The sequence below is a fragment of the Halichoerus grypus genome, chromosome 5 (assembly GCF_964656455.1).
Source record: "Halichoerus grypus chromosome 5, mHalGry1.hap1.1, whole genome shotgun sequence".
NCBI lineage: Eukaryota > Metazoa > Chordata > Mammalia > Carnivora > Phocidae > Halichoerus > Halichoerus grypus.
The window spans coordinates 116,458,651-116,485,496 of NC_135716.1; the positions used below are offsets into that span (position 1 = coordinate 116,458,651).

A 26,846-nucleotide genomic window follows, 5' to 3' on the forward strand; every position below is an offset into this window, starting at 1 on the left:
CGGAAAATTTACATGACTCAAAAGTGTCACCTTTGTTCAGTGTTCTAAATCAACTTATTTTGTAATCTAGTTATCTGGTAAGAAACTGCATAGACCTGTTTTGTTTTGTCTTGCCTGTTAATCTGAACCATTTTGTAGCCACAGGGTTTTACTTTAATTACAGCAAGTTAACACCACAAAATTAAGATTTTGGCTGTTGGCTATATATAAAAACCTCATTAGCCCTAAAAATTTAAAACAAGAGGTTGGTCAGGTTTGTATGAGAGGGAAAAAATTATTATACATGGCCTAAGGTATGTTTCCTCTAAGTCTGCCTATTAGAGTTTTTATCATGAATGAATGTTGTACTTTGTCAAATGCTTTTTTTGCATATTGAGAAGATAATATGGTTTTTATCCTTCATTTTGTGAATGTGGTGGATCACATTGATTGATTTGTGAATATCAGATCACCTTTGCATTCCTGGAATACATCCCTCTTGATCATGGTGAATAATTTTTTTAATGTATTGTTGGATTCAGTTTGCTAATATCTTGAGGATTTTTGCATCCACGGTCATCAGAGATAGTGGCCTCTAGTTTTCCTTTTTGTAGTGTCTTTATCTGGTTTTGGTATCAGGGTAATGCTAGTCTCGTTGAACGAATTTGGAAGGTTTCCTTCCTCTTCTGTTTTTTGGAATAGTTTGAGAGGAATAGGTATTAATTCTTTAAATGTTTGGTAGAATACATCTGTAAAGCCATCTGGTCCTGGACTTGTTTTTTGGGAGTTTTTTGAATACTGATTCAATTTCATTGCTAGTAATTGGTCTGTTCAAATTTTCTATTTCTTACTGATTCAGTTTTGAAAGGTTATATATTTCAAGAAATTTATCCATTTCTTGATTGTCCAATTTGTTGGCATATAATTTTTCATAATTTCTATAATCCTTTGTATGTCTATGGTGTTATTTCTCCTCCATTTCTGATTTTGAGTCCTCTCTCTCTCTCTCACTCTTTTTTTTTTGATGAGTCTGGCTAAGGATTTACCAGTTTTGTTCATCTTTTCAAAGAACCAGCTCCTGGTTTCAGTGATCTGTCCTATTGGGTTTCTAGTCTCCGTGTATTTATTTCTGCTCTAAATTGTATGATTTCCTCCCTCCTACTGTCTTTGGGCTGTGTTTCTTCTTTTTCTGTCTCCTTTAGGTTTAAGTGTATCCCAAGAATTTTGGATCATTGTGTTTTCATTGTCTCCATGTATCTTTCGATATCTTCTTTGATTTCTTAGTAGATCCATTCATTGTTTAGTAGCATGTTGTTATTTAGCCTCCATGTATTTGTGTTCTTTCCAGATTTTTTCTTGAATGATTTTCATACCATTGTGGTCAGAAAAGATGCATGATACAATTTCAGTCTTTTCAAATGTATTTGGACTTGTTTGTGGCCTAACATGTAATCTTTTCTGGAGAATGTTCCATGTGCACTTGAAGAGAATGTGTAGGGGCGCCTGGATAGCTCAGTTGGGTAAGCATCTGACTCTTGATTTTGGCTCAGGTAGTGATCTCGAGGTCATGTAAATCAGCCGCACATAGGGTTTGGCTCTTGCACAGAATCTGCTTAGAATTCTCTCTCCTTCTCCCTCTGCCCCTGCCCCTCACGTACACTCTCAAATAAAATCTTTAATTAAAAAAAAAAAAGAAAAACATATTCCTCTGAGTGGAATGTTCTGAATACACCTGTCAGGCCCACGTGGTCTAATGTGTCATTCATAGCCACTGTTTCCTTGTTGATTTTCTGTCTAGATGATCTGTCCATTGATGTAAGTTGGTATTAAGGTCCCTTACCGGGGCACCTGGGTGGCTCAGTCGTTAGGCGTCTACCTTCGGCTCAGGTCATGATCCCAGGGTCCTGGGATCGAGCCCCACATCGGGCTCCTTGCACCACGGGAAGCCTGCTTCTCCCTCTCCCACTCCCCCTGCTTGTGTTCCCTCTCTCACTATGTCTCTCTCTGTCAAATAAATAAATAAAATCTTTAAAAAAAAAAAAGTCCCTTACTATTACTGTGTTACCATAAATTTCTTCCTTTGTCTATTAATAATTGCTTTATGGATTAGGTGCTCCTATGTTGGGTGCATAGATACTTACAATTTTTATACCCTCTTGTTGGAAATAACAAGTGTTGGCAAATACATGGAGAAAAAGGAGCGCTCATGCACTGGTGGTAGGAATACAAATTGGTGTAGCCACTGTGGAAAACAGTATGAAATTTCCCTCAAACTTTAGAAAGAATTACCATATGATCCAGTAATTCCACTACTGGGTATTTACCCAAAGAAAATGAAAACACTAACTCAAAGAGATATACGCATCCCTGTGTTTATTGCAGCATTATCTACAATAGCCCAGATATGGAAGCAACCCAAGTGTCCATCGATAGGTGAATGGATAAAGATGTGGTGTATGTATACACACAGGCATGCACTTTTGCGCGCACACACAGTGGAATATTACCCAACCATAAAAAATGAAATCTTGCCACTCACTACAACATGGATGGATCTAGAGGATATAATACTAAGTGAAAGAAGTTAGAGAAAGACAAATACCATATTATTTCACTCATGTGGAATTTAAGAAAAAATGAATGAACAAAGAAAAACAAACAGACTTAAATACAGAGAACAAACTGGTGGCCATCAGAGGGTGAAGGTGGGTAGAGGGATGGCTGAAATAAATAAAGGGGATTAAGAATACACTTATCTTGATGGGCACTGAGTAATGTATAGAATTGAATCACTGTACTGTACACCTGAAACTAATATAACACTATGTTAATTATAATTCAGTTTTAAAAAACCACTTATTTTTAAATGAGATGGAAATTAGGGGATTCAAAAGTCATGTTACTAATAAGGCAAATCAGTTACAGAGCTGAAGTAGTTTATTTTTTGCTTTCCATTGGGAGGATGGTTTAGAAAGTTTAGGAAAACCTATTAATCATAACTTATGTGGAAATAAGTGTGGACTCCCAAGGGAGAAAATGCAATTTTGCATGTTATTTTTATATTTTTCTAAAGGTTTTCATGTGTTTCCATTTAAATTATTTGGTCAGTATAATAAATAATGGAATAAGGACCTACTAGTGTCTAGAGATAGATTGTCTATACAAATGAGCTTCTTGAGGCCTACAAAAAAGAGGGCTACCAACTTGGTATTTAAAAAATAAGCTTGCTGTATAAAAGTTACCTAACTTTTTTGATTTCTCTTCCATTGGGTAGTTTTCCAGAAATGTTGAAGGTCAGCATTTTTTCTATGCCAGTGATGTTACTTTAAAAAGTCCAGATGCTAAGGGGGAAAGTCAAGGAATTACAAGTTTAACCTTTTTAAATCCTTTCATCCTTTGTGCCCTAGAGAATTCCTGTTATAAGTGGCGTATATTTTCTTATGTGAATTTGTGTGATGCCAAAGATGCTTATGATTATGTCACTGAAAACGTATCATAATTTGTAGTTAATTTCAATTACTTATTCACCATGAAAAACCAGTGTTTTTCTATGAACACCACAAATTCATAAGTAAAATGCCAACTAGCATCACAAATTAATGCTTTTAGGGGAACCTGGGTGGCTCAGTTGATCCCAGGGTCCTGGGATCGAGCCCCATGTCGGGCCCTCTGGTAGGGCTCTGCTCAGCAGGGAGCTTGCTTCTCCCTCTCCCTCTGCCTGCTCGTGCTCTCTCTCTTTCTCTCTCTCTCTCTCTGTCAAATAAATAAAATCTTTAAAAAAAACTAATGCTTTTAGAATTTGGTATTAATAATGTTAGGCAGCTCTGAGATAAATTTTCTTTTTGTTTACCCTAAAGTGAAACTAAGCACAACGTACTCTACAAGTATGTCAAAGAAACTCAAAATATTTTTAAAGTTATGTAATGAAAAAAGAGGTAATTAATTCTGTTAAATGAATAATTCTCTTCATTCAACATACATACATTGAGAAGCTTTGTTGTGTCTAGTTCTGGAGGTAGTTATGATAAATAAGACATTTCTTTTCCACAGTTAAGTTATAGAATATTTATAGTACATTATAAGAACAGAATTCTGGGGTACCTGGGTGGCTCAGTCGGTTAAGAGTCTGCCTTTGACTCAGGTCATGATCCAGGGGTCCTGGGGATTAAGCCCCGCATCGGGCTCCCTGCTCAGTGGAGAGCATGCCTCTCCCTCTCCCTCTGCTGCTCCCCCCTGCTTATGCATGCATGTGTGTGCTCACTCTTTGTCTCTGTCAAGTAAAATCTTAAAAAAAAAAAAAAAAAAAGAATTTTGCAAAAAGTACCTGCAGGATAGGAAATCAACAAACGTTTTCCTGGACAAAGTCACATCTGAGCTGCCTATTTATTAAAGAACATGTTTCTAGTATTTTTAACCAGTTGTTTTGTGGTACGGAGAAGTGCTTTCCATGAATGCCTCACAAGTCTGCTGGGATGCAGAATCCTTGAGTCCTTGAGATAGCCAAATAGGGACTGGGATGCACAGGGCCCACCAAGCTAGTCATCTCCAGTTATAAGCAGCCTCCTCTTACCCCATTGCTCCATGAAGTTGTTAGCCATTTTCCACGTGTCATGATATGGAGACTATTGGGAAACAGTGGTGTAGAGAAGTGCTATTATGTAAGGTAATGGAATCACCACTTAGAGTTTCCAAGGGATCACAGACTTACAAATAAAAGCTAAATCTAATAACCAAATTTTAACTGGCCTTACTACTTTTTTAACTTTCTTAATTCTGGTAATATATATATAACATAAACTTCACCATTTTAACTATCTTTAAGTGTACATGTATCTCCAGAACTTTTTCATCTTCCTAAACTGAAACTCCATTCTCAATATACAGTAGCTCCTATCCTTCCTTCCCCCAGCCCCTGGCAACCACCATTCTACTTTCTGTCTCTCAACTTGACTGCTCTGAGTACCTCATAAAAGTGGAATCATACAGTACTTATCCTTTTGTAATTGCTTTATTTAACTTAGCCTACTGTCTGCAAGATTCATCCATGTTATAGCATGTGTCATAATTTTCTCTTTTTAAGACTGAGTATATCACATTTTGTTTATCCATTTGTCAATAGACATTTGGGCTGCTTCTAACTTCGGGCTGAAAAGTGGAATTGCTGAATCATATAATTCTATTTTTAATTTTTTAAGGAACCACCTTTTTATTTTCTGTGGTGGCTGTACCACTTTATATTACCAACAACAGTGCCCAGGGGTTCTAATTTTTCCACATCTTCACCACCACTGGTTTTCTGTGTTGTTTTTAATAATAGCCATCCTATCTAGTGTGAAATGGTAGCTCATTGTGGTTTTGATTTGCTTTTCCCTAATGATTAGTGATGTTGAACATCTTTTCATGACCTTATTGGTAATATGCGCTGATATTTTTAAAGATATTCTGGGGTCTTGTCTAACAAGATTAACTAAAAAAATTAGATCCCCCTAATATCAAATTATAATGCTGCAGAGAATCTTTGGAGATCATCAGAGTTCTTAATCTGAAATCCATTAGTGGTTTTAGAGAGCCATGAATAGCTCAAAGCAAAAGTTCATCAGATTCTCAAAAGTATCTGTGATCCTCAAAAATTTAAAAACTATTGATCTAGTTCAGAATCTCCAAAATGTTTTAAAAAAATATATCATCTCTTGGGTATAGATGGAATTAAAGTAAATTTCTCATTTCTTTTTTTTTTTTTAAGATTTTATTTATTTATTTAATTGACAGGGAGAGAGAGAGAGACAGCATGAGAGGGAACACAAGCAGGGGGAGTGGGAGAGGAAGAAGCAGGCTTCCGGCTGAGCAGAGAGCCCGATGTGGGGCTCGATCCCAGGACCCTGGGATCATGACCTGAGCTGAAGGCAGTCGCTTAACCAACTGAGCCACCCAGGCGCCCCGTAAATTTCTGATTTCTACTCTGTACTTTTTTATATTTTCCGAAGTATTTAAAATAATCATAGTGCATAGTGCATGGGATATTTATGCTATTTTAGAACTTAAAAAGTAAAATCCATCTTTAGCTCTTAGACCCACAATAAAAATGTAAAAGCTAGCAAGAAATAAAATGGATATAGTAAGTTTTTATAATTGCCTGCTTTCTCTTAGAACCCTAGCATCCCCATGTCACTACAAAAAGAATGGGCAGGCTCTACAGCTGAAAAAAAGTCATGTTTTTCCATTAAATCCATTTCATCTGAACTCATTGCAATAAAATTTTTGCATTAGAGTTTTTTTATAATGAGCTTTTACTATAAATTGTGCAGGTTCTATATAGCTAGAAAAGCGGTATTTACCATTTAATTCATTACAAGTGAATTTCATTAAGGGACAATATTTGCATTTAAATTCTTTCTAACGAGGGGTGCCTCGGTGGCTCAGTCAGTTAAGCGTCCATTCTTGGTTTTGGCTCAGGTCGTCATGTCATGATCTCATGGTTTGTGAGATAGAGCCCCACCTTGGGCTTCCTCTGTCCCTCTCCCTACACACATGTGCAGGATCTCTCTCCCTCTCTCTCAAATAAATAAATCTTTAACAAAAATTCTTTCTAATATTTTACTAGTTTTTAATATCTTTACATAGTATATACTATAATTTTTAAAGGTGTTGAGGTTTTGTTTTGTTTAAAACATTGATTGCTTAATTTTAACCAACCAGAAAGAATATCCATGGCCATATCCATAGATATTTATCTATGATGGATAGATGAGTACAAACCTGTGTTCAATTTAGCATTCTAAAGAACTATAGGAAATCTTTAGAATTTTGTGAAGAACTTAGAAGGACATCTTATCTATTCAAATTCATTGTCCGTTCTCCACATCTCCTTCAATCTTTTTCCAAGTAGAGCTTAAATTCCTCAATCATTTAATATACATGGGCCTCTATTTCCTCTTCTGTCACACTGGAACTACATAGTTCTCTCCAGCTCTGAACATTTGATTCTCTTTATCTGTTTAATTGTAATATTTATTTTAACTGAAATAAGTACATTTTAAAAATTATAAGGGCGGCACCTGGGTGGCAAAGTTGGTTAAGCTTTCAACTCTTGATTTTGGCTCAGGTCATGATCTCAGAGTCGTGGGATTGAACCTCACATCAGGCTCACAGTGTGGAGTCTGCTTGAAAGATTCTCTCTCTCTCTCTTTCCAAAATAAATAAAATCTTAAAATTATACCAGTTTTTTAAATTCTTGTTTTTCCTTTTGTAGCTTTATGCAGGTGCTATCCTTGAAGTTTGTGGATGAAAATTGGGGAGGTTCCCTCAAGTCCAAGGTATGTAAAATTATCTCCAGTAAATTCTCACTTTAATTTAAAATCAACATTTTACAAGAATACTTTCATTAAATATTCCCAAGAATAAGTTTTTTAGGATTATACTTTCTCAACAGTGTATGTATTTTTTCCACATTTTGTTTTCATGGAGGTAGAGTTTTATAGTAATTGTTGAATACAAGGTTACTTTAAGCATAATATATGATACAACACATGATGAAGTGGTTATTTTCTTAGGAGAGCCTTTCCCTAAGTGTAACTTTTACAGGAGGCTTTGTTTTACCAGATATGAATGTAATCCCTTTAAGTAACATACCATTCTAATACATCTTAACTGTAAACTGATTTATATAAAATGCTCATAAGGGACAGTTGGAGTAAGTGAGAATAGACCTGTACAAAGTGAAAAACCGTGAGGAAGAGAATTAATTACCATAGAGCTTGAGGCGCAGAGGAGAGGCAGTCATCCATGTGCAGGGTCCTCTCAGGGAATTTTAAGGATAAACATATGACAGGATAATTGTGAAAATGTATTCTTCTGGTTGACATCAAATTGTAATGGAGCTTTGCATCTCCAGAAAGACTTGGACTAAGACTTTTCTATTCTGTCCTGGCATGTCATTTGAAATTCAGTTTTATAAAACTGAAATTGTATAAAGGTAATGAAGCTATTTTTTTTATATAACGAATACGTAAGTGCTCAGTTTATATACCTTGTTTTTATTTCTGCTAACTTTCTCGTGGTTTCTCACCTTGTTCACTTAATGGCAAGAGAATTTTTTGGACTTAGTATTTTTTAAATTACCTGTATTCACACATGACCTTTATTGCTGACCTAGAATTATTTATAATGATATATTGCTCTTTTTGGCACAGAAATGTAATAGAGTAATAGTTTGGCTTGGGACATTTTATATGAGGCCCAAAGCAGATACGCATCTAATTAAATACATTCTTTGTCAGAATAAACACATTCTAATATAGCACAGAATATATCTACTTCTGCTTAGGGGAAGAAAATTCCTCATGCTGATTTTTTTTTGCCTTCAGCACACTCAGAATTGTACCACAGTTGGTTTTGGTTTTTATATCACTTCTCTAAATGATAGTTTGATCACCCTTATTCCTAGAAATTGCTTTTTAATTATATTATTCACATTTACTGACTTGTTTTATTAATAATCTTTTGTGACTTAGATTTTCATGAGGTTAAGAGTAACTTTGATACCACAATTAGCCTTATTTGTGATATCAGATTTTATTATGTTTTTGGTACTAATTTCTACAGTTGGAAGTTCAGTCTTTAAAAGCTTGAGTGGAGTTTATCAGTCCTTGTAGTGGAACTTAATTCTATATATTTCTTATATATAGTTAAATTATCATACTTAGGGTACATGTAGTCATACTGTCTTTTCCTTTTGAAAACAACTGGCTGGATTTTAATTCTATGTATAAATTTTTTAACATACAAGTTTTTTTAAATGAAAGTGATTTATTTCTGTAATGTGTAGCCATATTCAATATAATTATGTATAATGCCAATGTTTTCTGAGTCCATGAGGAGCTGGTATATTTTAAGTATAACCATTATTATATTCCCACTTTCAGACTCACTATCTTAAAGATATTCTGGAATAGGGCATAAAGGACAGTTTCACTTTTTACAGTAATTACACATACCAAGCTAATTTTCGTGTCATCTTTGCATTGTCTTTGTCATCAACATCCACTAGCCTCTGGGATTATCATAACTTTCATTATGCTTTATCTTACAATAATGGTAATTTTTTTAATTCACTTAATTTAAAATACCCATGTCATAAAACAGGAAAGGAAATTAATGTTAAATAATTCCAGAAGAGAGAACTAAATTTTGAAACATTTTATTGAACTTAAACCACTCAGTGTGGGGGAAAAAAAAGTCCCAGATTATATTCCAAAGCCAATTCCAGGTCCAGTTCCTAAGATTCTTCTAATTTCCATGTTTTGGTTGTGTAAGTATGAATACTTCCTTGTAATCCTTAATATTTTTAATATTGAAGTATAATTGACATACAGTGTTTTCCGTGTACAGCTTTGATAATTTTATATATTACACAGTGCTAACCACGTTGTGTCGTCATCATCTGACACCATACAATGTTATTACAATATTATTGACTGTATTCTTTTTATCTCTGTGACTTACTACTTATTTTGTAACTAGAAGCTGGTATCTCTTAACCCCCTTTAATCACCCAACCCCTCCATCCACTTCCTCTGTGGCAACCACCAGTTCTCTGTATTTAAGAATCTGTTCTTTTTTTGGTTATTTATTTCACTTATTTTTTAGATTCCACATATATGTGAAATGATACGGTATTTGTCTTTCTCTGTCTGGCTTATTCCACTTAACTTAATCCTTCTAGATCCATCCATGTTGTCGCAAATGGAAATACCTCATTCTTTTCTATAGCTGAGTAATATTCCATTGTGTATTCCACACTTTTTTTTTTTCAATTAAAATATACCTGACACAAAATTTTACATTAGTTTCAGGCATACAACATAGTAATTTGACAAGTCTGTACCTTATGCTATACTCACCATGGGTGAGTTGTCATACAATGCTATTACAATACCATTGACTACCTTCCCTATGACTTAGTCTGTAACTGGAAGCCCATATCTTCTACTCCCATTCATCCATTTTACCCATCTCCCCACCACACCTCTTCTGGCAACCATCAGTTCTCTGTATTTATTGTCTGTTTCTGCTTGAATTTATTGTTTTTTAGATTCCACTTATAAGTGAAATCATATCATTGTCTTCTCTGACTTATTTTACTTACCACAATACCCTTTGGGTCCATTCATGTTGTGCAAATGGCAATATCTCATCCGTTTTTATGGCTGAGTAATATTTCATTGTGTGTGTGTGTGTATATATATAGGGAACACACACACACACACACACACACACACCACATCTTCTTTATCCATTCATTTATCAATGGACACTTGGGTTGCTTCCCTATCTTGGCTGTTGCAAATAATACTACAGTAAACATAGGAATACATAGTTTTTAAATTAGTGTTTTTGTTTTCTTTGGGTAAATACCCAATAGTGGAATTAATTGGAATATATAGTATTTCTCTGGTTGTTTTTTTGAGGAACCTCCATGCTGTTTTCACAATGGCTGCACTAGTTTACATTCTCACCAGCAGTGCATGAGAGTTCCTTTTTTTCCACATCCTCACCATCACTTTTTATTTCCTTTTGATTCTAACCATCCTGACAGGATAAGGTGATACGTCATTGTGATTTTGATTTGCATTTCCCTGATGATTAGTGATGTTCATCATCATTTTATATGTCTGTTTGCCATCTGTCTTTTTGTAAAAATGTCTTTTTAGGCCCTCTGCCCAGTTTATAATTGGATTATTTGGTGTTGAGTTCTATATAAGTTCTTATATATATTTTAGATATTAACTCCTTATCAGATATATCATTTGCAAGTATTTTCTCCCATTCAGTAGGTTGCCGTCTCATTTTGTTGATGGTTTTCTTTGCTGTGCATAAGTTTTTTGTTTTGGTATGGTCCCAATAGTTTATTTTTGCTTTTGTTTCCCTTGCCTGAGGAGACACCTAGAAAAATGTTGCTAAGGCTGATGTCAAACAGATTGCTGCCTGTGTGTTTTTGTAGGACTTTGATGATTTCAGGTATCCCATTTAGGTTTTGAATCATTTTGAGTTTATATTTCTATGTGGTGTAAGACAGTGGTCTAGTTTTATTCTTCTACATGTAGCTGTCTAGTTTTACCAGTACTATTTGTTGAAGAGACTGTCTTTCTCCCTTGTATATTTTGCCTCCTTTGTTATAGATTAATTGACCATATAAGCATGGGGTTTTTTTCTTGACTTTCTATTCTGGTCTGTTGATCTGTGTGTCTATTTTTATGCCAGCACCATACTCTTGATTAGTACAGCTTATATTTTGAAATCTAGGATTTTGATACAGCCAGCTTTGTTCTCAAGAGTGCTTTGGCTGTTCAGGGTCTTCTGTGGTTCCATACAAATTTTAGGATGATTTGTAGTTCAGTGAAAATGCTGTTGGTGTTTTGATAGGGATTTTGTCCAGTCTGTAGATTGCTTTGAGTACTATGGACATTTCACAATATCAGTTCTCCCAGTCCATTAGCATGGTATCTCTTTCCATTTTTTTATGTCATTTTTAATTTCTATCACAAATGTTTTATACTTTCTAGAGTGCAGGTCTTCCATGTCCTTTGTTGTTTATTCCTAAGTATTTCATTCTTTTTGGTACAGTGGTAAATGGGATTGTTTTCTTTATTTCTCTTTCTGCTACTAAATTGTTAATGTTTAAAACTATAACCACTTTCTGTATATTAATTGTATATCCTGAAATTTTACTGACCTCACTATCAATTCTAATAGTTTTTTGGTGGACTCTTCAGGTTTTTCTATATATAGTATGTCATCTGCATGTAGTGGCAGTTTTACTTTAACAATTTCTTTGCCTTTTATCTCTTGTTCTTATCTGATTGCTGCAACTAGGACCTCCAGTAGTATGTGGAATAAAAGTGGCAAGGCAGCAGTGGACATCCTTGTCTTGTTTTGGATCTTAGAGGAAAAGCTCTCAGTGTTTCACCATTGTGATGATGTTGGCTTTGGGTTGTTTTTTTTTTTTAATACGGCCTTTATTATGTTGAGGTATGTTCCCTCTAAACCCACTTTGTTGAGAGTTTTTATCGTGAATAATGGATTTTGTCAAAGGCTTTTTCTGTATCTGTTGAGATGATCATTTGGTTTTTATCCTTTCTCTCGGTGATGTAGTGTATCAGTGACTGTTTTGTGAATATTGAACCTTCCTTGCATCCCTAGAATAAATCCCACTTGACTGTAGTGAATGTTCCCTTTAATGTATTGTTGGTTGATTGAATAATTTGTTGAGGATTTTTGCATCTATGTTAATCAGAGATATTGGCCTGTAATTTACTTTTTTGTGGTATCAAGGTAACACTGACCTAATGGAATGTATCTTCCTCTATTTTTTGGAATAGTTTGACAATAGTTATGAAATCTTGAAATGTTCCATAGAATTCACCTGTGAAGCCATCTACTCCTTGAATCTTGTTTGTTGGAAGTTTTTTGATTACCAGTTCAATTCCTCTAAGAGTTAATTGGGCTGTTCAGGTTTTCTGTTTTCTTTCCTGATTCAGTTTTGAAAGATTGTATGTTTCTAGGTATTACCCATTTCTTCTAGGTTGTTCAGTTGTTGGCATGTAATTTTTCATAGTCTTCTCTTAAAATCTTTTGTTTTTCTGTGGTGTCAGTTGTTATGTCTTTCATTTCTGATTTGGAGTCCTCTCTTGATGAGTATGGCTAAAGCTTTATCAATTTTGATGATCTTTTCAGAGATCCAACTCTTTTATGCTGTATTTTTAGTCTCTATTTATTCCTGCTCTAAAAGTTTTTTTTTCTTCTGCTAACCTTGGGTTTTGTTTGTTATTCTTGTCCTAGTTTAAGTGTAAGGTTGTTTGAGATTTTTCCTGTCTCGTTTACAGGTCAGCCTGTATTGCTATAAATTTCCCTCTTAGAATTGCTTTTGCTGCAACCCATAGATTTTGAACCATTGGCATTTCCATTTTCATTCGTCTTCCTGTGTTTTTATTTCCTTTTTGAGTTCTTTGTTGACCCATTGGTTGTTTAGAAGTATGTCTTATAAGGCTGGTGTAGTGGTGATGAACTCCTTTAATTTTGTCTGGGAAGCTCTTTGTCTCTGCTTCAATTCTGGATGATAATCTTACCTGTAGAGTACCCTTGGTGGTAGGTTGTAGGGTTTGGGCGGGGCGGGAGGGGTTCATTTTCCTTTTCAGGACTTTGAATATATCATGCCACTGCTTTCTGGCCTGCAGCATTTTTGCTGAAAATTCAGCCAATAGCCTTATGGAGTTTCCCTTGTATATAACTTTTTGCTTCTCTTCTTGCTGCTTTAAAATTTTTCCCTGATCTTAAACTTGACATTTTAATTATTTTATGTAGTGATGTGGCTCTCCTTAGGTTCATCTTGTTTTGAACTCTGCTTTCTGAACCTGCATGTCTGTTTCCTTCCCCAGGTTAGGGAAATTTTCAGCTATTATTTCTTCAGATAAGATTTCTGCCCCTTTTTCTCTCTCCTTCTGGGACCCCTATAATGCGAATGATGTTGTCAAAGAAATCCCTTAAACTCTACTCGTCTTTTTTTTTTTCCTTTTTTTTTTTTTTTAATTAAGTAGGCTCCATACCCAACATGGGGCTTGAACTCCTGATCCTAAGATCAAGAGTCACATGCTCCAGCAACTGAGCCAGCCAGGCACCTCTTACTCATCTTTTTTTTTTTTTTTTAAGTATTATTTATTTAATTAATCTCTACACCCAGCATGGGACTTGAACTCATGACCCCAAGATCAAGAGTCACACGCTCCAGACTGAGCCATCCCGGTACCCCTCTACTCACTTTTAAAATTCTTTTTTTCGTTTTGCTGTTCAGCTTGGATGCGTTCCATAGCCTGTCTTCAAGATTTACGATCCATTGTTCTGCATCTGCTAACCTACTGTTGATTCCCCCAGTGTATTTTTCATTTCAGTTATTATATTCTTCAACTCTGGTTCTTTTTATATTTTCTCTTTGTTGAAGTTCTCACTTAGTTCTTCCGCTCTTCTCTCCAGTCCAGTGAGCATCTTTATGATCATTACTTTTAAATTCTTTATCAGACCATTGCTTATCTATGTTTCATTTAGTTCTTTTCCTGAAGTTATGTCTTTTTCTTTCTTTGGTAGCATATTCTTCTGTCTCCAGTCTGCTTGTTTCTATGAATTAGGCAGAACAGTTACTTCTAAACTTGGAGGAATGGTCTTGTGTATGGTTGTCCCCTGGGTGGACTGTGAAGCTGATCAAGTGCATGCTGGGGTGTCCTGGGGCTCTCCATCTAGAGGGCACCTGGCAAGGCAGCTTGATGCAAGGTGGGGCATGGGCCTGGGGGTCCTAGGGTACTCTCTGTAGGGGGCATTTTGGTAAAACATCCGTAGCTGAAGTGGGCATGGGCCAAGGTGGTCCTGGAGCTCTCTGTGCCCAGGGAGCCCTGAGAGGACAGCTAAAGCTGCAGTGGATGTGGGTTGTGGCTGTCGCAGGGCTCTCCAGGCAGAAAGCACCTTGTGGGATAGCTGAAGCTGAAGTGGGTAAGGTCAGGGTATCCCAGAATGCTCAGTGCAGGGAGTATCCTGGCAGGGGACTAGAACTGGGCCAGCATGGGCTGGGCGTTCCTGGAGCTGAACCAGGTGACCCAGAAGGTCCCAGTACTCTCTGTGCCAGGGGTGTCCTAGGAAGTATTTAGGAGCCAGGGAGGTGTGGGGCTGGAGTGTTAGGGAGTGCTTTGTGTTTGTGTCACATTGGCACAGCTGCTGGCTCTACAATGAGCAATGACCAGGGGTGTCCTGGTGTGCGCTGTGCTGGAGCTGCTGGGTGGGGTGGTTGGGGTTGATGTGGGCGAGGGATCCAGGACTCACTGAGGCAACAGGCTGGTTAGGGTACCTGGACCCTCCTCCCATCCAAGTTATCAAGGTAGAGGGAGAACATAAACCATGGCACTCACCAGCCCCTCCAACCTAGAGAGTGCCAGCAGCTCTCCCCCCATTTGGCAGAGTTCTAGTGCTGGATCTTTAAATTCTACTTGAACTTTTTTTTTTTTTTTTTTTTAAGATTCCATTCATTCATTTGACAGAGAGAGAGAAAGCGCAAGTAGACAGAGTGGCAGGCAGAGGGAGAGGGAGAAGAAGGCTCCCCGCTGAGCGGGGAGCCGGACGCGGGGCTCGATCCCAGGACCCTGGGATCATGACCTGAGCCGAAGGCAGCCGCTTAACTGACTGAGCCACCCAGGCGCCCCTCTACTTGAACTTTTAAACACCTTTCCCCTCATTCCCCTCCCCACCCCTACCCCGTGCCCCAGGATGTCGGGCTGGTGTGGGCTGGGGGCCCTGTTCTTGATTGCACTGTCACAGTAGAGAGGGAATGTAAACTATGGTACTCACCTGCTCTTTTGACCCAGAGAGAGTTCCAGCAGCTTTCTTACTATTTGGCAAGGTTCTGGGGCTAGTTCCTTTCTGTTCTAGTTGCTCTTTTAAACCTCAGCTTTTTTTTCTGTGCCCCAGGACATCCAGGGCTACAGTGGGCTAGGGGCCAGTGCCGTAGACTATGCCACAAGACAGATGAATCTGCTCACCCTCAGTACTATCCCTCCCCACTGCCGTTCCCACCCTCTCTCCTGCCGTTCTCTGTGCTATCTTTTGTTGTACAGAAACTTTTCAGTCGGCCCTAAGTTCCCCAGGAGGACTTGCTCTATAAATAGGTGTAAGTTTGATGTGTCCGTGGAGAAGGTGAGTTCAGGGCCTTCCTGAGTTGCCATCTTGGACCAGAACCTTCCTATACCACATATACTTTATCCATTCATCTATCGGTGGACACTTGGGTGGCTTCCACATCTAGGCTTTTGTAAGTAATGCTGCAGTAATAGGGGGTGCGTGTATCTTTTCAAGTTTGTGTTTTCATTTCTTTGAATAACCCTGTAGTGGAATAAGTGGATCGTATGGTTTTTCTATTTAATTTTTTTGAGGAACCTCCATACTGTTTTCCCATCAGCAGTGCATGAGGGTTCCCGTTTCTTCACATCATAGCCAACACTTGTTATTTTTTGTCTTTTTCATATTAGCCATTCTGATTGGTGTGAAGTGATCTCATTGGGATTTGATTTGCATTAACCTGGTGATCAGTGATAACATCTTTTCATGTATCTGTTTGCCACGCGTATGTCTTCTTTGGAAAAATGTCTATTTAGGTCCTTTGCCCAGTTTTTAATCAGATTGTTTGGTTTTTGGTGTTGAGTTGTATATTCTCACACGTGTCATTTGCATATCCTCTCCTGTTCACTAGGTTGCCTTTTGGTTTGTTGATGGTTTTCTGTGCTGTGCAGAGGCTTTTTGTTTTTGGTGTAGTCCCAACAGTTTTTGTTTCCTTTACCTGAGGAGACATTTCCATAAATATGTTGCTAAGGCCAGTATCCAAGAGATTATAGCCATTGTTTTCTTTTAGGAGTTTAATGATTTTGGGTCTCACATTTAGGTCCTTAATCCATTTTGAGTTTATTTTTGTGAATGGTTTAAGAAACTGGTCCAGTTTAATTCTTTTGCATATACCTGTCCAGTTTTCCCAACACCATTAATGAAGTTACTGTCTTTTTCCCGTTGTATATTGTGTTATAGATTAATTGACCATTTAAGCATGGGTTTATTTCTGGGCTCTGTCCTATTCCATGATCTGTGTGTCTGTTTTTGTGCTAGTACCCTACTGTTTTGATTACTGCAGCTTTAGTAGTATATCTTGAAATCTGGAATTGTATTATCTCTAGCTTTGCTTTTCTTTCTGAAGATTGCTTTGGCTATTGAAGGTCTTTTACATTTCCATAAAAATTTTAGGATTATCTGTTCTAGTTCGGTGAAAAATGCTATTTGATAGGGATTTCATCGAATCTGTAGATTGTTTTGGGTAGTATGGACATTTTTAATAGTAGTAATTCCTCCAGGGCACCTGGGTGGCCCAGTCAGTTAAGCATCTGCCTTCGGCTCAGGTCATGATCCCAGGGTCCTGGGATCCAGCCTGGCATCGGGCTCCCTGCTCTGCAGAGAGTCTGCTTCTCCCTCTGCCCCTCCCCCCCACTCATGTTTTCTCTCTCCCTCCCTCTCTCTCTCTCTCTCTCTCTCAAATAAAACCTTAAAAATATATATATAGTAATTCCTCCAGTTCATGAGCACAGAATATCTTTCCATTTGTTTTTGTCATGTTCAGTTTCTTTCATCAGTGTCCTGTAGTTTTCAGAATATTGGTGTTTGACTTCCATTGTTTAATTATTCCTAGGTATTTTATTCTTTTTGGTGCAGTTTAAATGGGATTGTTCTCTTAATTTCTCTCTCTGGTACTTCATTATTAGTGTATAGAAATAAAGCCAGTTTCTGTGTATTAATTTTGTATCCTGAAACTTTGCTGAATGTATCTGTTCTAATTGGGTTTGGTGGTCTTTAGTGTTTTCTATATAAAGTATCTTGTCATCTGCAAATAATAACAGTTTTACTTCTTTACAAATTTGGTTGCCTTTCTTTTTCTTCTCTGCTGCAGCTAGGACTTCCAGTACTATGTTGAGTAAAAGTGGTAAGTGTGGAATCCTTTCTTGTTCCTGATCTTAGAGGAAAAGCTTTGAGTGTTTCACCATTGAATGTGATGTTAGCTTTGTCTTTTTCATATATGGCCTTTATTATGTTGAGGTATATTCCCTCCTAACCCACCTCATTTTGAGTTTGTATCATAAGCAGAGGTAGAATTTTGTCAGATGCCCTTTTCTGCATCCATTGAGATGATCATATGGTTTGTATCTTTCCTCTTATTAATGTATGTCACATTGGCGAATATTGAACCACTCTTGCATCCTTGGAACAAATCCCACTTGATCATGGTGAGTGATCCTTTCAAAGTCTTGTTGCATGTGGTTTGCAAATATTTTGTTGAGGATATTTGTGTCTGTGTTCAGCAGGGATATGGGCCTGTAGTTTTCTTTTTTCATGTGAGGGTAATGCTGGCCTCATAGAGTGTATTTGGAAGCTTTCCTTTCTCTCCCCTTCTATTTTTTGGAATAGTTTGAGGATAAGTATTAAATCTTCCTTACATGTTTGATAGAATTCACCCGTGAATTCATCTGGTCCTGGACTTTATTTTGTTTGTTGGGTGTTTTTAAATTATTGATTCAGTCTCATTACACATGATTGGTCTGTTCAAATATTCTATTTCTGATTCTGTTTTGGAAGATTGTATGTTCCTGGGAAGTTACTCATTTTTCGTCATATTTTCTTACAGTTCATTGTATTCTGTAGTGTCAGTTATTTCTCCTTTATTTCTGATTTTGAGTCTTTTTTTTTTTTTTTAAGATTTTATTTATTTATTTGACAGTGAGAGGGAGAGAGAGAGCACAAGCAGGGGGAGTGGCAGGCAGAGGGAGAGGGAGAAGCAGAATCCCCACAGAGGGAGCCTGATGTGGGGCTCAATCCTGGGACCCTGGGATCATGATCTGAGCCGAAGGCAGACGCTTAACCAACTGAGCCACCCAGGTGCCCTGAGTCCTCTTTTTCTTTATGGGTCTAGCTAAAGGCGTTTGAATTTTATTTATCTTTTCAGAGAACCAGCTCTTGGTTTCATTGAACTTTTCTATTGTTTTTTTAGTTGCCATTTCATTTATTTCCGCTCTAATCTTTATTATTTCCCTCCTTTCCACTGGCTTTGTTTGTTCTTTTTCTAGTTCCTTTAGGTGTAAGGTTAGGTTTTCTGAGGTTTTTCTTGTTTCTTGAGGTAGGCCTGTATCTCAATAAATTTCCCTCTTAAAACTGCTTTTGCTGCGTCCCAAAGATTTTGGACCATTATATTTTCATTTTTATTTCTCTCCATGTATTTTTTTATTTTCTCTTTGATTTTTTTGTTGACCCATCGGTGTTTAGTAGCGTCTTTTTTTTAACCTTCATGTGTTTTTGCTTTTTCAAGTTTTTTTTTCTTACAATTTATTTGTTTCATACCTTTATGGTCAGAAAAGATACATGATATGATTTCAGACTTCTAAAATTATTTGGACTTCTTTGTGGCCTAAGATAGGAGCTGCCCTGGAGAATGTACCATGTGCACTTGAATGTATATTCAGTAGTTTTTGGATGGAATATCCTGTGTATTTCTGTTCTATCTGGTCTAATGTGTCATTCAAAGCCACTTTTTCCTTGTTGATTTTCTGTCCACAAAATATCTATCCATTGATGTAAGTGGGGTGTTTAAGTCACCTACTATTATATTACTGCTAATTTCTTACTTTATGCCTTTTATAATTGCTTTATGTATTTATGTGATACTATTTTGGGTGCAGAGATACTTATAATTAAGTCCTCTTGTTGAAGTGATCACTTTATCATTCTGTAATGCCCTTCTTTGTCTCTTGCTACAGTCTTTGTAAAAGTATTCCTACCTTTTTCTCTCTCTCTTCCATTTGCATGGAATAGCTTTACCCATACCTTCACTTTTCACTCCTTATGTGTCTTTAAGTCTGAAGCAAGTCTCTTGTAAACAAGATATAGATGGGTCTTTTTTGTTGTTGTTTACCCATTCAGTCACCCTGTGTCTTTTGATTGGAGCATTTAGTCTATTTACTTTTTCTTTGTGAGAGAGAGAGAACGCAGGTGCACGCACAGGCAGGGAGGGGCAGAGGGAGAGACAGAATCTTAAGCAGGGCTCGATCTCAGGACCCTGAGATCATGACCCGAGCCAAAATCAAGAGTCAGGCACTTGGGCGCCTGGGTGGCTCAGTTGGTTGAGCGACTGCCTTCGGCTCAGGTCCTGATCCTGGAGTCCTGAGATCAAGTTCCGCGTCAGTTCCCCACTCAGCGGGGAGTCAGCTTTTCCCTCTGACCCTCCTCCCTCTCATGCTCTCTATCATTCTCTCTCTCTCAATAAATAAATAAGAATCCTTAAAAAGAAAAATAATTTAAAAATTTATTAAAAGAGTCAGGCACTTAACCCACTTAGCCATATTCCATTTACATTTAAATTAAGTATTCATGGATGTGTCCTTATTGTCCTTTTGTTAATTGCTTTGTGGTTGTTTTTGTAGTTCTCTGTCTTCTCTCGTTCTCTTTTGGTTTGATGGCTTTAACATTATGCTTGGATTCCTTTTATTTTTTGTGTATATCACAGATTTATTTTTGGTTATCATTGGGTTCATATATAACATTCTTTGTGTATAGCAGTCTATATAAAGTTGATGATCACTTAAATTTTATGTATGATTTTGTATTTTACATCTTTTTGTGTATCCCTTGACTGATTTTTTAGATGCAATTGATTTTACTACTTTTGTGTTTTAATCTCCACATTGGCTTAATCTACTCCTTTTACTATGTTTGCTTTTACCTTTGAAATTTTTTCTTTTTCCTAATTTTCTTCTCATTATGGCCTTTTCTTTCTACTTAAGAATTCCCTTTATCATTTCTTGTAAGCCTAGTTAAGTAGTGATGAACTGCTTTAACTTCTGTTTGGGAAACTTTTTTTCTCCTTCTATTCTTAATGATAACCTCACTGAGTATTCTTGAAGGTTTTTTTCCTTTCAGCACTTTGAATTTATCATGCCACTCCCTTCTGGCCTCAGTTTCTGGTGAAAAATGGGGTTTCCCTGATTGTAACTGTTTTCTCTTGCTTTGCTTTTAAGGTTCTCTCTTTGTCTTTAATCTTCGATATTTTAATTATTACGTGTCTTGGAGTGGACCTCTTTTGGTTTGTCTTGTTAGGGGTTCTGCATGCTTCCTGGACCTGAATGTTTGTTTCCTTTCCCATGTTAGGGAAGTTTTCAACTATTTTTTTAAGTAAGTTTTCTGACCCCTTGTTTTTCTCTTCTCCTTCTGGTATCCCTATAAATGAATATGTTACACTGGATGATGTTGCATATTTCCCATAACCTATTCTCATTTTTTATTCTCTTTGATATTTGGCTTGGTTACTTTCCATTACCTTGTCTTCTAGATTGCTGATCCATTCTTCTGCGTTCCGTCATCTGTTGATTCCTTCTAGTGTATTTTTCATTTTAGTTATTGAATTTTTCAACTCTGGTTCTTTTTTATATTTTCTGTGTCTTTGAAGTTGTAACTGTGTTTATCTACTCTTCTCAAGTCCACTGAGTATGACTATTACTTTAAAGTTTCATCAGGCATATTGCTTATCTGTTTCATTTAGCTCTTTTACTGTGATTTCTGTCGTGTTCATTCATTTAGGACATATGCCTCAGTCTTCTTACCTTGTCTTACTCTGTGTTTGTGTGTATTAGGTCAACTACGGCTTTTGGTCTTGAAATTAGTTACCTTGTGGGACAGCTGGGTGGCTCAGTCAGTTAAGCATCTGCCTTCAGCTCAGGTCATGATCCCAGGGTCCTGGGATCGAGTCCCGCATCGGGCTCTCTGCTCAGCGGGGGAGCCTGCTTCTCCTTCCGCCCTGTTTGTGCTTGCTTGCATGCACTCTCGCTCTCTCTCACACACAAATAAATAAAATCTTTGAAAGAAAAGAAAGAAAGTAGTTACCTTATAAGGAAATGGTCTTGTGGTGCCCTAGAACACAATCCATTCTTTTCACCAGAACTCAGTGCTCCAGGGGTATCCCCTCTGTGGGCTGCATGTGTCATCCTATTATGGTTGAGCTACCCACTGAAGGCAATCACCCTCTTTGCCTACTGTGGGCACACTGGGCAGAATTTGCTCCCTGTGCTGTTGAGGCCCACCTGTGGCTGATGTGGGCTCACTGGAGGGTGGAGCCAGCAGTCATCCTAGTTGTCCACAGTTAGCCTCTCTGCCACAGCTGCAAGCACGCAGAAGAGCAGGGCTTTCTCCCTGTTCAACCAGCTAAGGGGCTCAGCTTCATGAACTGCAGTCATGCTGGGGTGAGGGGCTCGCTCTCTCTCTCCCCAGGGCAGGAGTCACTTTGAGTGGCCCTGTGGACCTAATGTTTTATCATTTGTAGTAGCATGAAAAGTAATAATGACAATTCCTTCTTAAGCATGAGTCTTACAATGTTAAGCATATGTGTGTGTCTCAAAAAAATTTTTTTCCCTAATTATGTAGGTCTTGGCAAACTTTCTGTGAAAGGCTAAATAAAATTTTTCAGCTTGATAGGCAACAAAGGTCTGTGCTACAACTATTGAACTCTACTTCTGTAGTGTAGAAGCAGCCAGAGACAGTATTTAAGTAAGTGTGGCTTTGTCCCAGTAAACTGTACTTACTAAAGCAGCAGCCTAGACTATGGACCTCAGACTATAGTTTGCCAATTCCTTATTAAAATCATATACCTTTGAAGGCAAAAAAAAAAAAGTGTTTTTGTTTTTTGGGGTTTTTTTGCCAGGCCCGACTCTGCTTAGCTTCTGAGGTCAGACGAGATCAGGCACGTTGATGATTTCACTTCTACGAACTTCTCATGCCAGTAGTAATGCCTAGGATTATGAGGCTACGTTAGAGTTTTACTAGAAGTAGTATCATTCATTAGTATTCACTTCATCAGTTTTTCTCATTTATAAAATGGGTAATAGATGGTTTAAAATCAGTAAAAACACACCTTATAAGATTGTTTTGAGGATTAAATAACACACCTACATCACTTAGTATGTGCATGGCACCACCAAATACAGAGTAAACCATTCACTAATTCTGTGAATACTTACTGAGTGCTTTACTGTGTGTCAAGCACTATTTCAGTACCAAGGATATTAAATGGTGGGTATTGTTTTTGTAACATACTCTCTCTTTAGGTAATAAATTTCCATTAGTAACCATCAGGCATTTCTATACTCCTTTATTTGCTGTCTTTAAAAAATAAAAACAGCTCAAATCAGTATATCAGTTATAGCTGCAGCCCGACTTCTCATAACATGCAGAATTTTGTTTATTTGCTGCCAGCCATTCTTCTACCTATGACATTCTGGCTTCTGTTTCTACCATTTTACCTCCTGATGTTTAAATCTTACTTGAGTCTAGTATTTGAAACTCTTCCCTTCACTTCTGTGAATTTGTTACCTCCTAGTTTTTCCTACAACTAACAAGCTTTCCATTTTCCTTTCCTGGCGTCTCATCTACCACCCACCTTTCAAATGTTAGTTATAGTCAGGGTCTATTTTTATATTTTCCTTCCTTTCTTACTCTCTTGAATGTCCCACTCCCTCAGTACCAATTATAGTAGTTACCTGATGACTCCTAATCTGTATCTTCAGGTCACATCTCTCTGTTAGAAATCACATTTCTGACTGCAAGTGGACATTTTCGTTTGTATAATCTCGTAGATACTTTAAGCCTATGAATCATCTGAAAATCTTGTTAAATATAGAGTAAATTCTGTAAATTTCGGGTGGATCCTGAGATTCTGCATTTCTAGTAATCCTCCAGGCTGTGGCCCACATTTTTGGTAGAGAGGCCTTAAACCCAGCATATCCAAAAACTGAATTAATACTCTTCTCTTAGAAAAGTATACCATCTTCTTTCCTGTTTCCACAAATGGCAGTATCACCAAGCAAAAGCATAAAACACAGGAATCATGACTAACCTTTATTTCACTTTATACCCAGTTAGTCACCAAATGGTATCTCTTCCCCTCCTTAAGAACTTTCAAATCTTACTTCCTTGGCCTTCTCTGTGATTTAAATTAAGCCTTTGGCATCTTTCTCTAGAAGGATTAGGTACTTGTTATCTGGTCTAGGTATCTATGTTCCCTTTTCTTTCTTTTGTTGAGTCCTCTACACAACTACCAAAAAGACCTTTTCCGGTAGACATATTTGATTTCTGTGGCCCTCTATAGTTCCCCATTACAGAATAAATGTCAAACTCAGTAGCTTCACAGTACAAGACCCATCACAACATGCTTTTCTTGATTGTCATTCACACCTCTAGTTCACGTGCACAACTATCTGCATTTCTCTGAACTCTGACCTCTAAGACTTTGCATACACTGCATGTTCCTCCTGACTTATGCCCCTTCCAGTTCTTGTAGCAAACTGCTGTTCATTCAAAATTTAGTCCAAACGTTCTTTTTTGTGGCCTTTAGACAGAATTTTTCACTTTATCCTTTATATTCCACAGTTGCCACATAATATTATAATATATACATATTATAATGTACTTATTTGCTTTATTGGTCTTTTGCCTCTACCGAACTAGGAACTCTTAAAGCCCAGAATTTTTTTTTGTCATTAATTTACCCAGAATCTATCTAACACTACTCCTCGTATTAAGAGGAATTCAAATATTTATTGAATGGAATTACAAAATGTATCTAATTCAAGGGTGCCCCCACTTTTGACAAATGGGAATCGGGTGAAAAGCCTGTGTTTGTGTTGGTTAATATATCCCTGATGGATTTATAGTCTTCAAACATTCTTTTTCTTTATCTTTCCACACTAAGAAGTCATATTTTTAGTTTGTCTTGTCTTCATTGTTGTACCTCCAGTCTCCTCAGATTCTTTCAGTTATTTAAGTTGCTCTTTTCTGAATGTTTTTTCAAGTGCTTTTAAATGGTCTTGTTGGGAAGACCCACATGACTCATAATTCTACACTCCAGATGGTTTGTATACAATAGTAAATTTTCTTATTTTAGAGATACTCTTTTAGGTACCCAGAAGCTTGCTGGAGCACAGTTGAGAATTCAGTTCTGTTGTTTGTTGTTGTTGGCCGTTCTCATTGTATTGTTTCTGGGTATGATATACGACATTTTTATTTAGAATATATTCTGATTCAAATGTTTATTTTTATCAACAGGAAAACATCTGTCACTCCTTATAATTTTATGTGATAGTTCACAAGTCTTAACCATACTTTCTATAAGCCCTTATAATCAAATTAAACCTTAAAACCAGTAAAGTACATTGTATGACTGACTAATTGTGATGTGATCAAGGGTATATCATTACATCTAGCCAAGTATATTGTCTTTTTCATTTATATTTTCACTTATTTTGAAAATAAATTCATTCAAGCATTTTCCTTTAACCTCAGGACATACCCTTCCTGTTATCTCATCATCCCCAATTTTACCCTCTTTTTGGAACTAGGAGGATAGATTTTGTTTTTAATATTGTTTATTACCTCTGAAGAGTCTGAATTAGAAGAAGAGTCCTACTAGTTTCTAAGTACTACATATAGCAAAACCAAGCTCCTCTCCAAGGGAGCTGTGCAAATGCCCTGCTGATAGAATCCAGAGTGAAAAGCTGAAACATTTCATGTGTTTTCTAATCACTTCTGTATATTTGATCACTTTAAAGTACTATTCACAAAACTGCCTTTATAACTGACAAATAAGTTGGCATAAGAACATTTTCTAGAAATGCAATGACTGGATTTTTTTTTTTTTTTTTAGATTTTATTTACTTGTCAGAGAGAGCACAAGCAGGGAGAGTGGCAGGCAGAAGGAGAAGAGGCTCCCCACTGAGCAAGGAGCCTGATGCAGGACTTGATCCCAGAACCCTGGGATCATGACCTGAGCCAAAGGCAGATGCTTAACTGACTGAGCCACCCAGGAGTCCCAGTGACTGGATTTCTTTAGGAATAATCAAACTGATGTTATTGAGCTGTTTTTAAAACAGCAGAAAGTAAACTAGAAAAGAAGTTACTATGAGTCTTTTTGCAAGTTTTATACTCTCATATAGCCTATCCCAGTGCCATGTGTACATAACAGCACCCAAGTATCTATTGGAAGATTAATTCACGGCTTGTAAAATGTGATTTGCTACTACAGGGTATGTAACAGATATTCCCCTCATTCAAGATTAGGGGGCTTTGTAGATCTATGGTTAAAAAGCAAAGAACTGATGAAAATAGTCATTAGTGACTCATACTAAATTTATTCATTTCAGCCTATTAAAAATCTATTGAATGAAAATTATTAAATGTGCTAGGCTCTATTAAGGGATACAAAAAATATATAAGAACAGTCCTTTTCCCCTAGAGAAGTTTCTTATGCATTAGACAACACACTTAGTGTTAACCGGTGTTTTGCACAAGTATACATACAGCATTTGCCAAAGGGATGGTATAAAATGCAACAGGTATCATGAGATCTTTTTTGCTTGGGGATTCAAGAGTCTGCAGAGTATTTGGATAAATCCTAAAGGATGGAGTTAATAAGAAATTCTAATAAAAAGACTTAATCAGCTTTATTTTGAACTGAATTCTGTAGGGGAATTATAGATAGGATATCTGAGTCTCTTCCAACAAGTTCTTAATCTTAAAAAGAAAAACTATATACTTGCATTTAGGATGATAAAACAAAAATAATAGTAAATAAAGACCTTTATAATGAAACATGTCTATAATTCCAGTGCTAGTTAATTGTAAGTTTAAGAAATAAGTTCTCACAAGCATGTATGTCACCATAAAATCTAAGAACTATCAAGTATTTGTATGAAGTATCTACTTGTATTTTAGAAAAATGTGTTCTAAATTTAACTTAAACAGTTTTATATGATGATTGCTAAAAAATTGGTAGAGTGTAGATCAATAGTCCAAAAAAGGGAAAACGTTCATTTAAAACTTCCCCAAGGGGCACCTGGGTGGCTCAGTCAGTTAAACATCTACCTTCAGCTCGGGTCATAATCCCAGAGTCCTAGGATCAAGCCCCACATCGGGCATCCCTGCTCAGCAGAGAGGCGCTTCTCCCTCTCCCTCTGCTTGTGCTCGTTCTCCCTCTTTCTCATTCTGTCAAATAAATAAAATCTTAAAAAAAAAATTTTTTTTAATGTAAAACTTGCCAAACCCCGTGCTCCAGATATAACCCCCTATTAAAATAATAGTTAACATTTTTTAAAGGTTATGTGTATTGTGCCAGGTATTTTATATTTTCTAGCTTAATTTTTTTAAGATATTTGAATAAATATATTGAAATATTTTTTTGTAACAACCAGAGGAAACAAACTAAT

General features: G+C 36.9%; 1 protein-coding gene across 2 annotated transcripts in view; it reads left to right on the top strand.

The window, feature by feature from the left end:
• Positions 1 to 26,846, top strand: part of SELENOF (selenoprotein F) — a 55,223-nt gene that overhangs the window by 23,176 nt on the left and 5,201 nt on the right. Inside the window, exons 3-4 of one of the 2 annotated variants that reach the window (XM_036073283.2) lie at positions 7,229 to 7,292; positions 17,501 to 17,533. In XM_036073283.2, coding sequence (XP_035929176.1) covers positions 7,229 to 7,292; positions 17,501 to 17,533 — 97 coding nt within the window. The remainder of the gene's footprint in view (positions 1 to 7,228; positions 7,293 to 17,500; positions 17,534 to 26,846) is intronic. The other variant, XM_036073284.2, reaches the window with a different exon arrangement.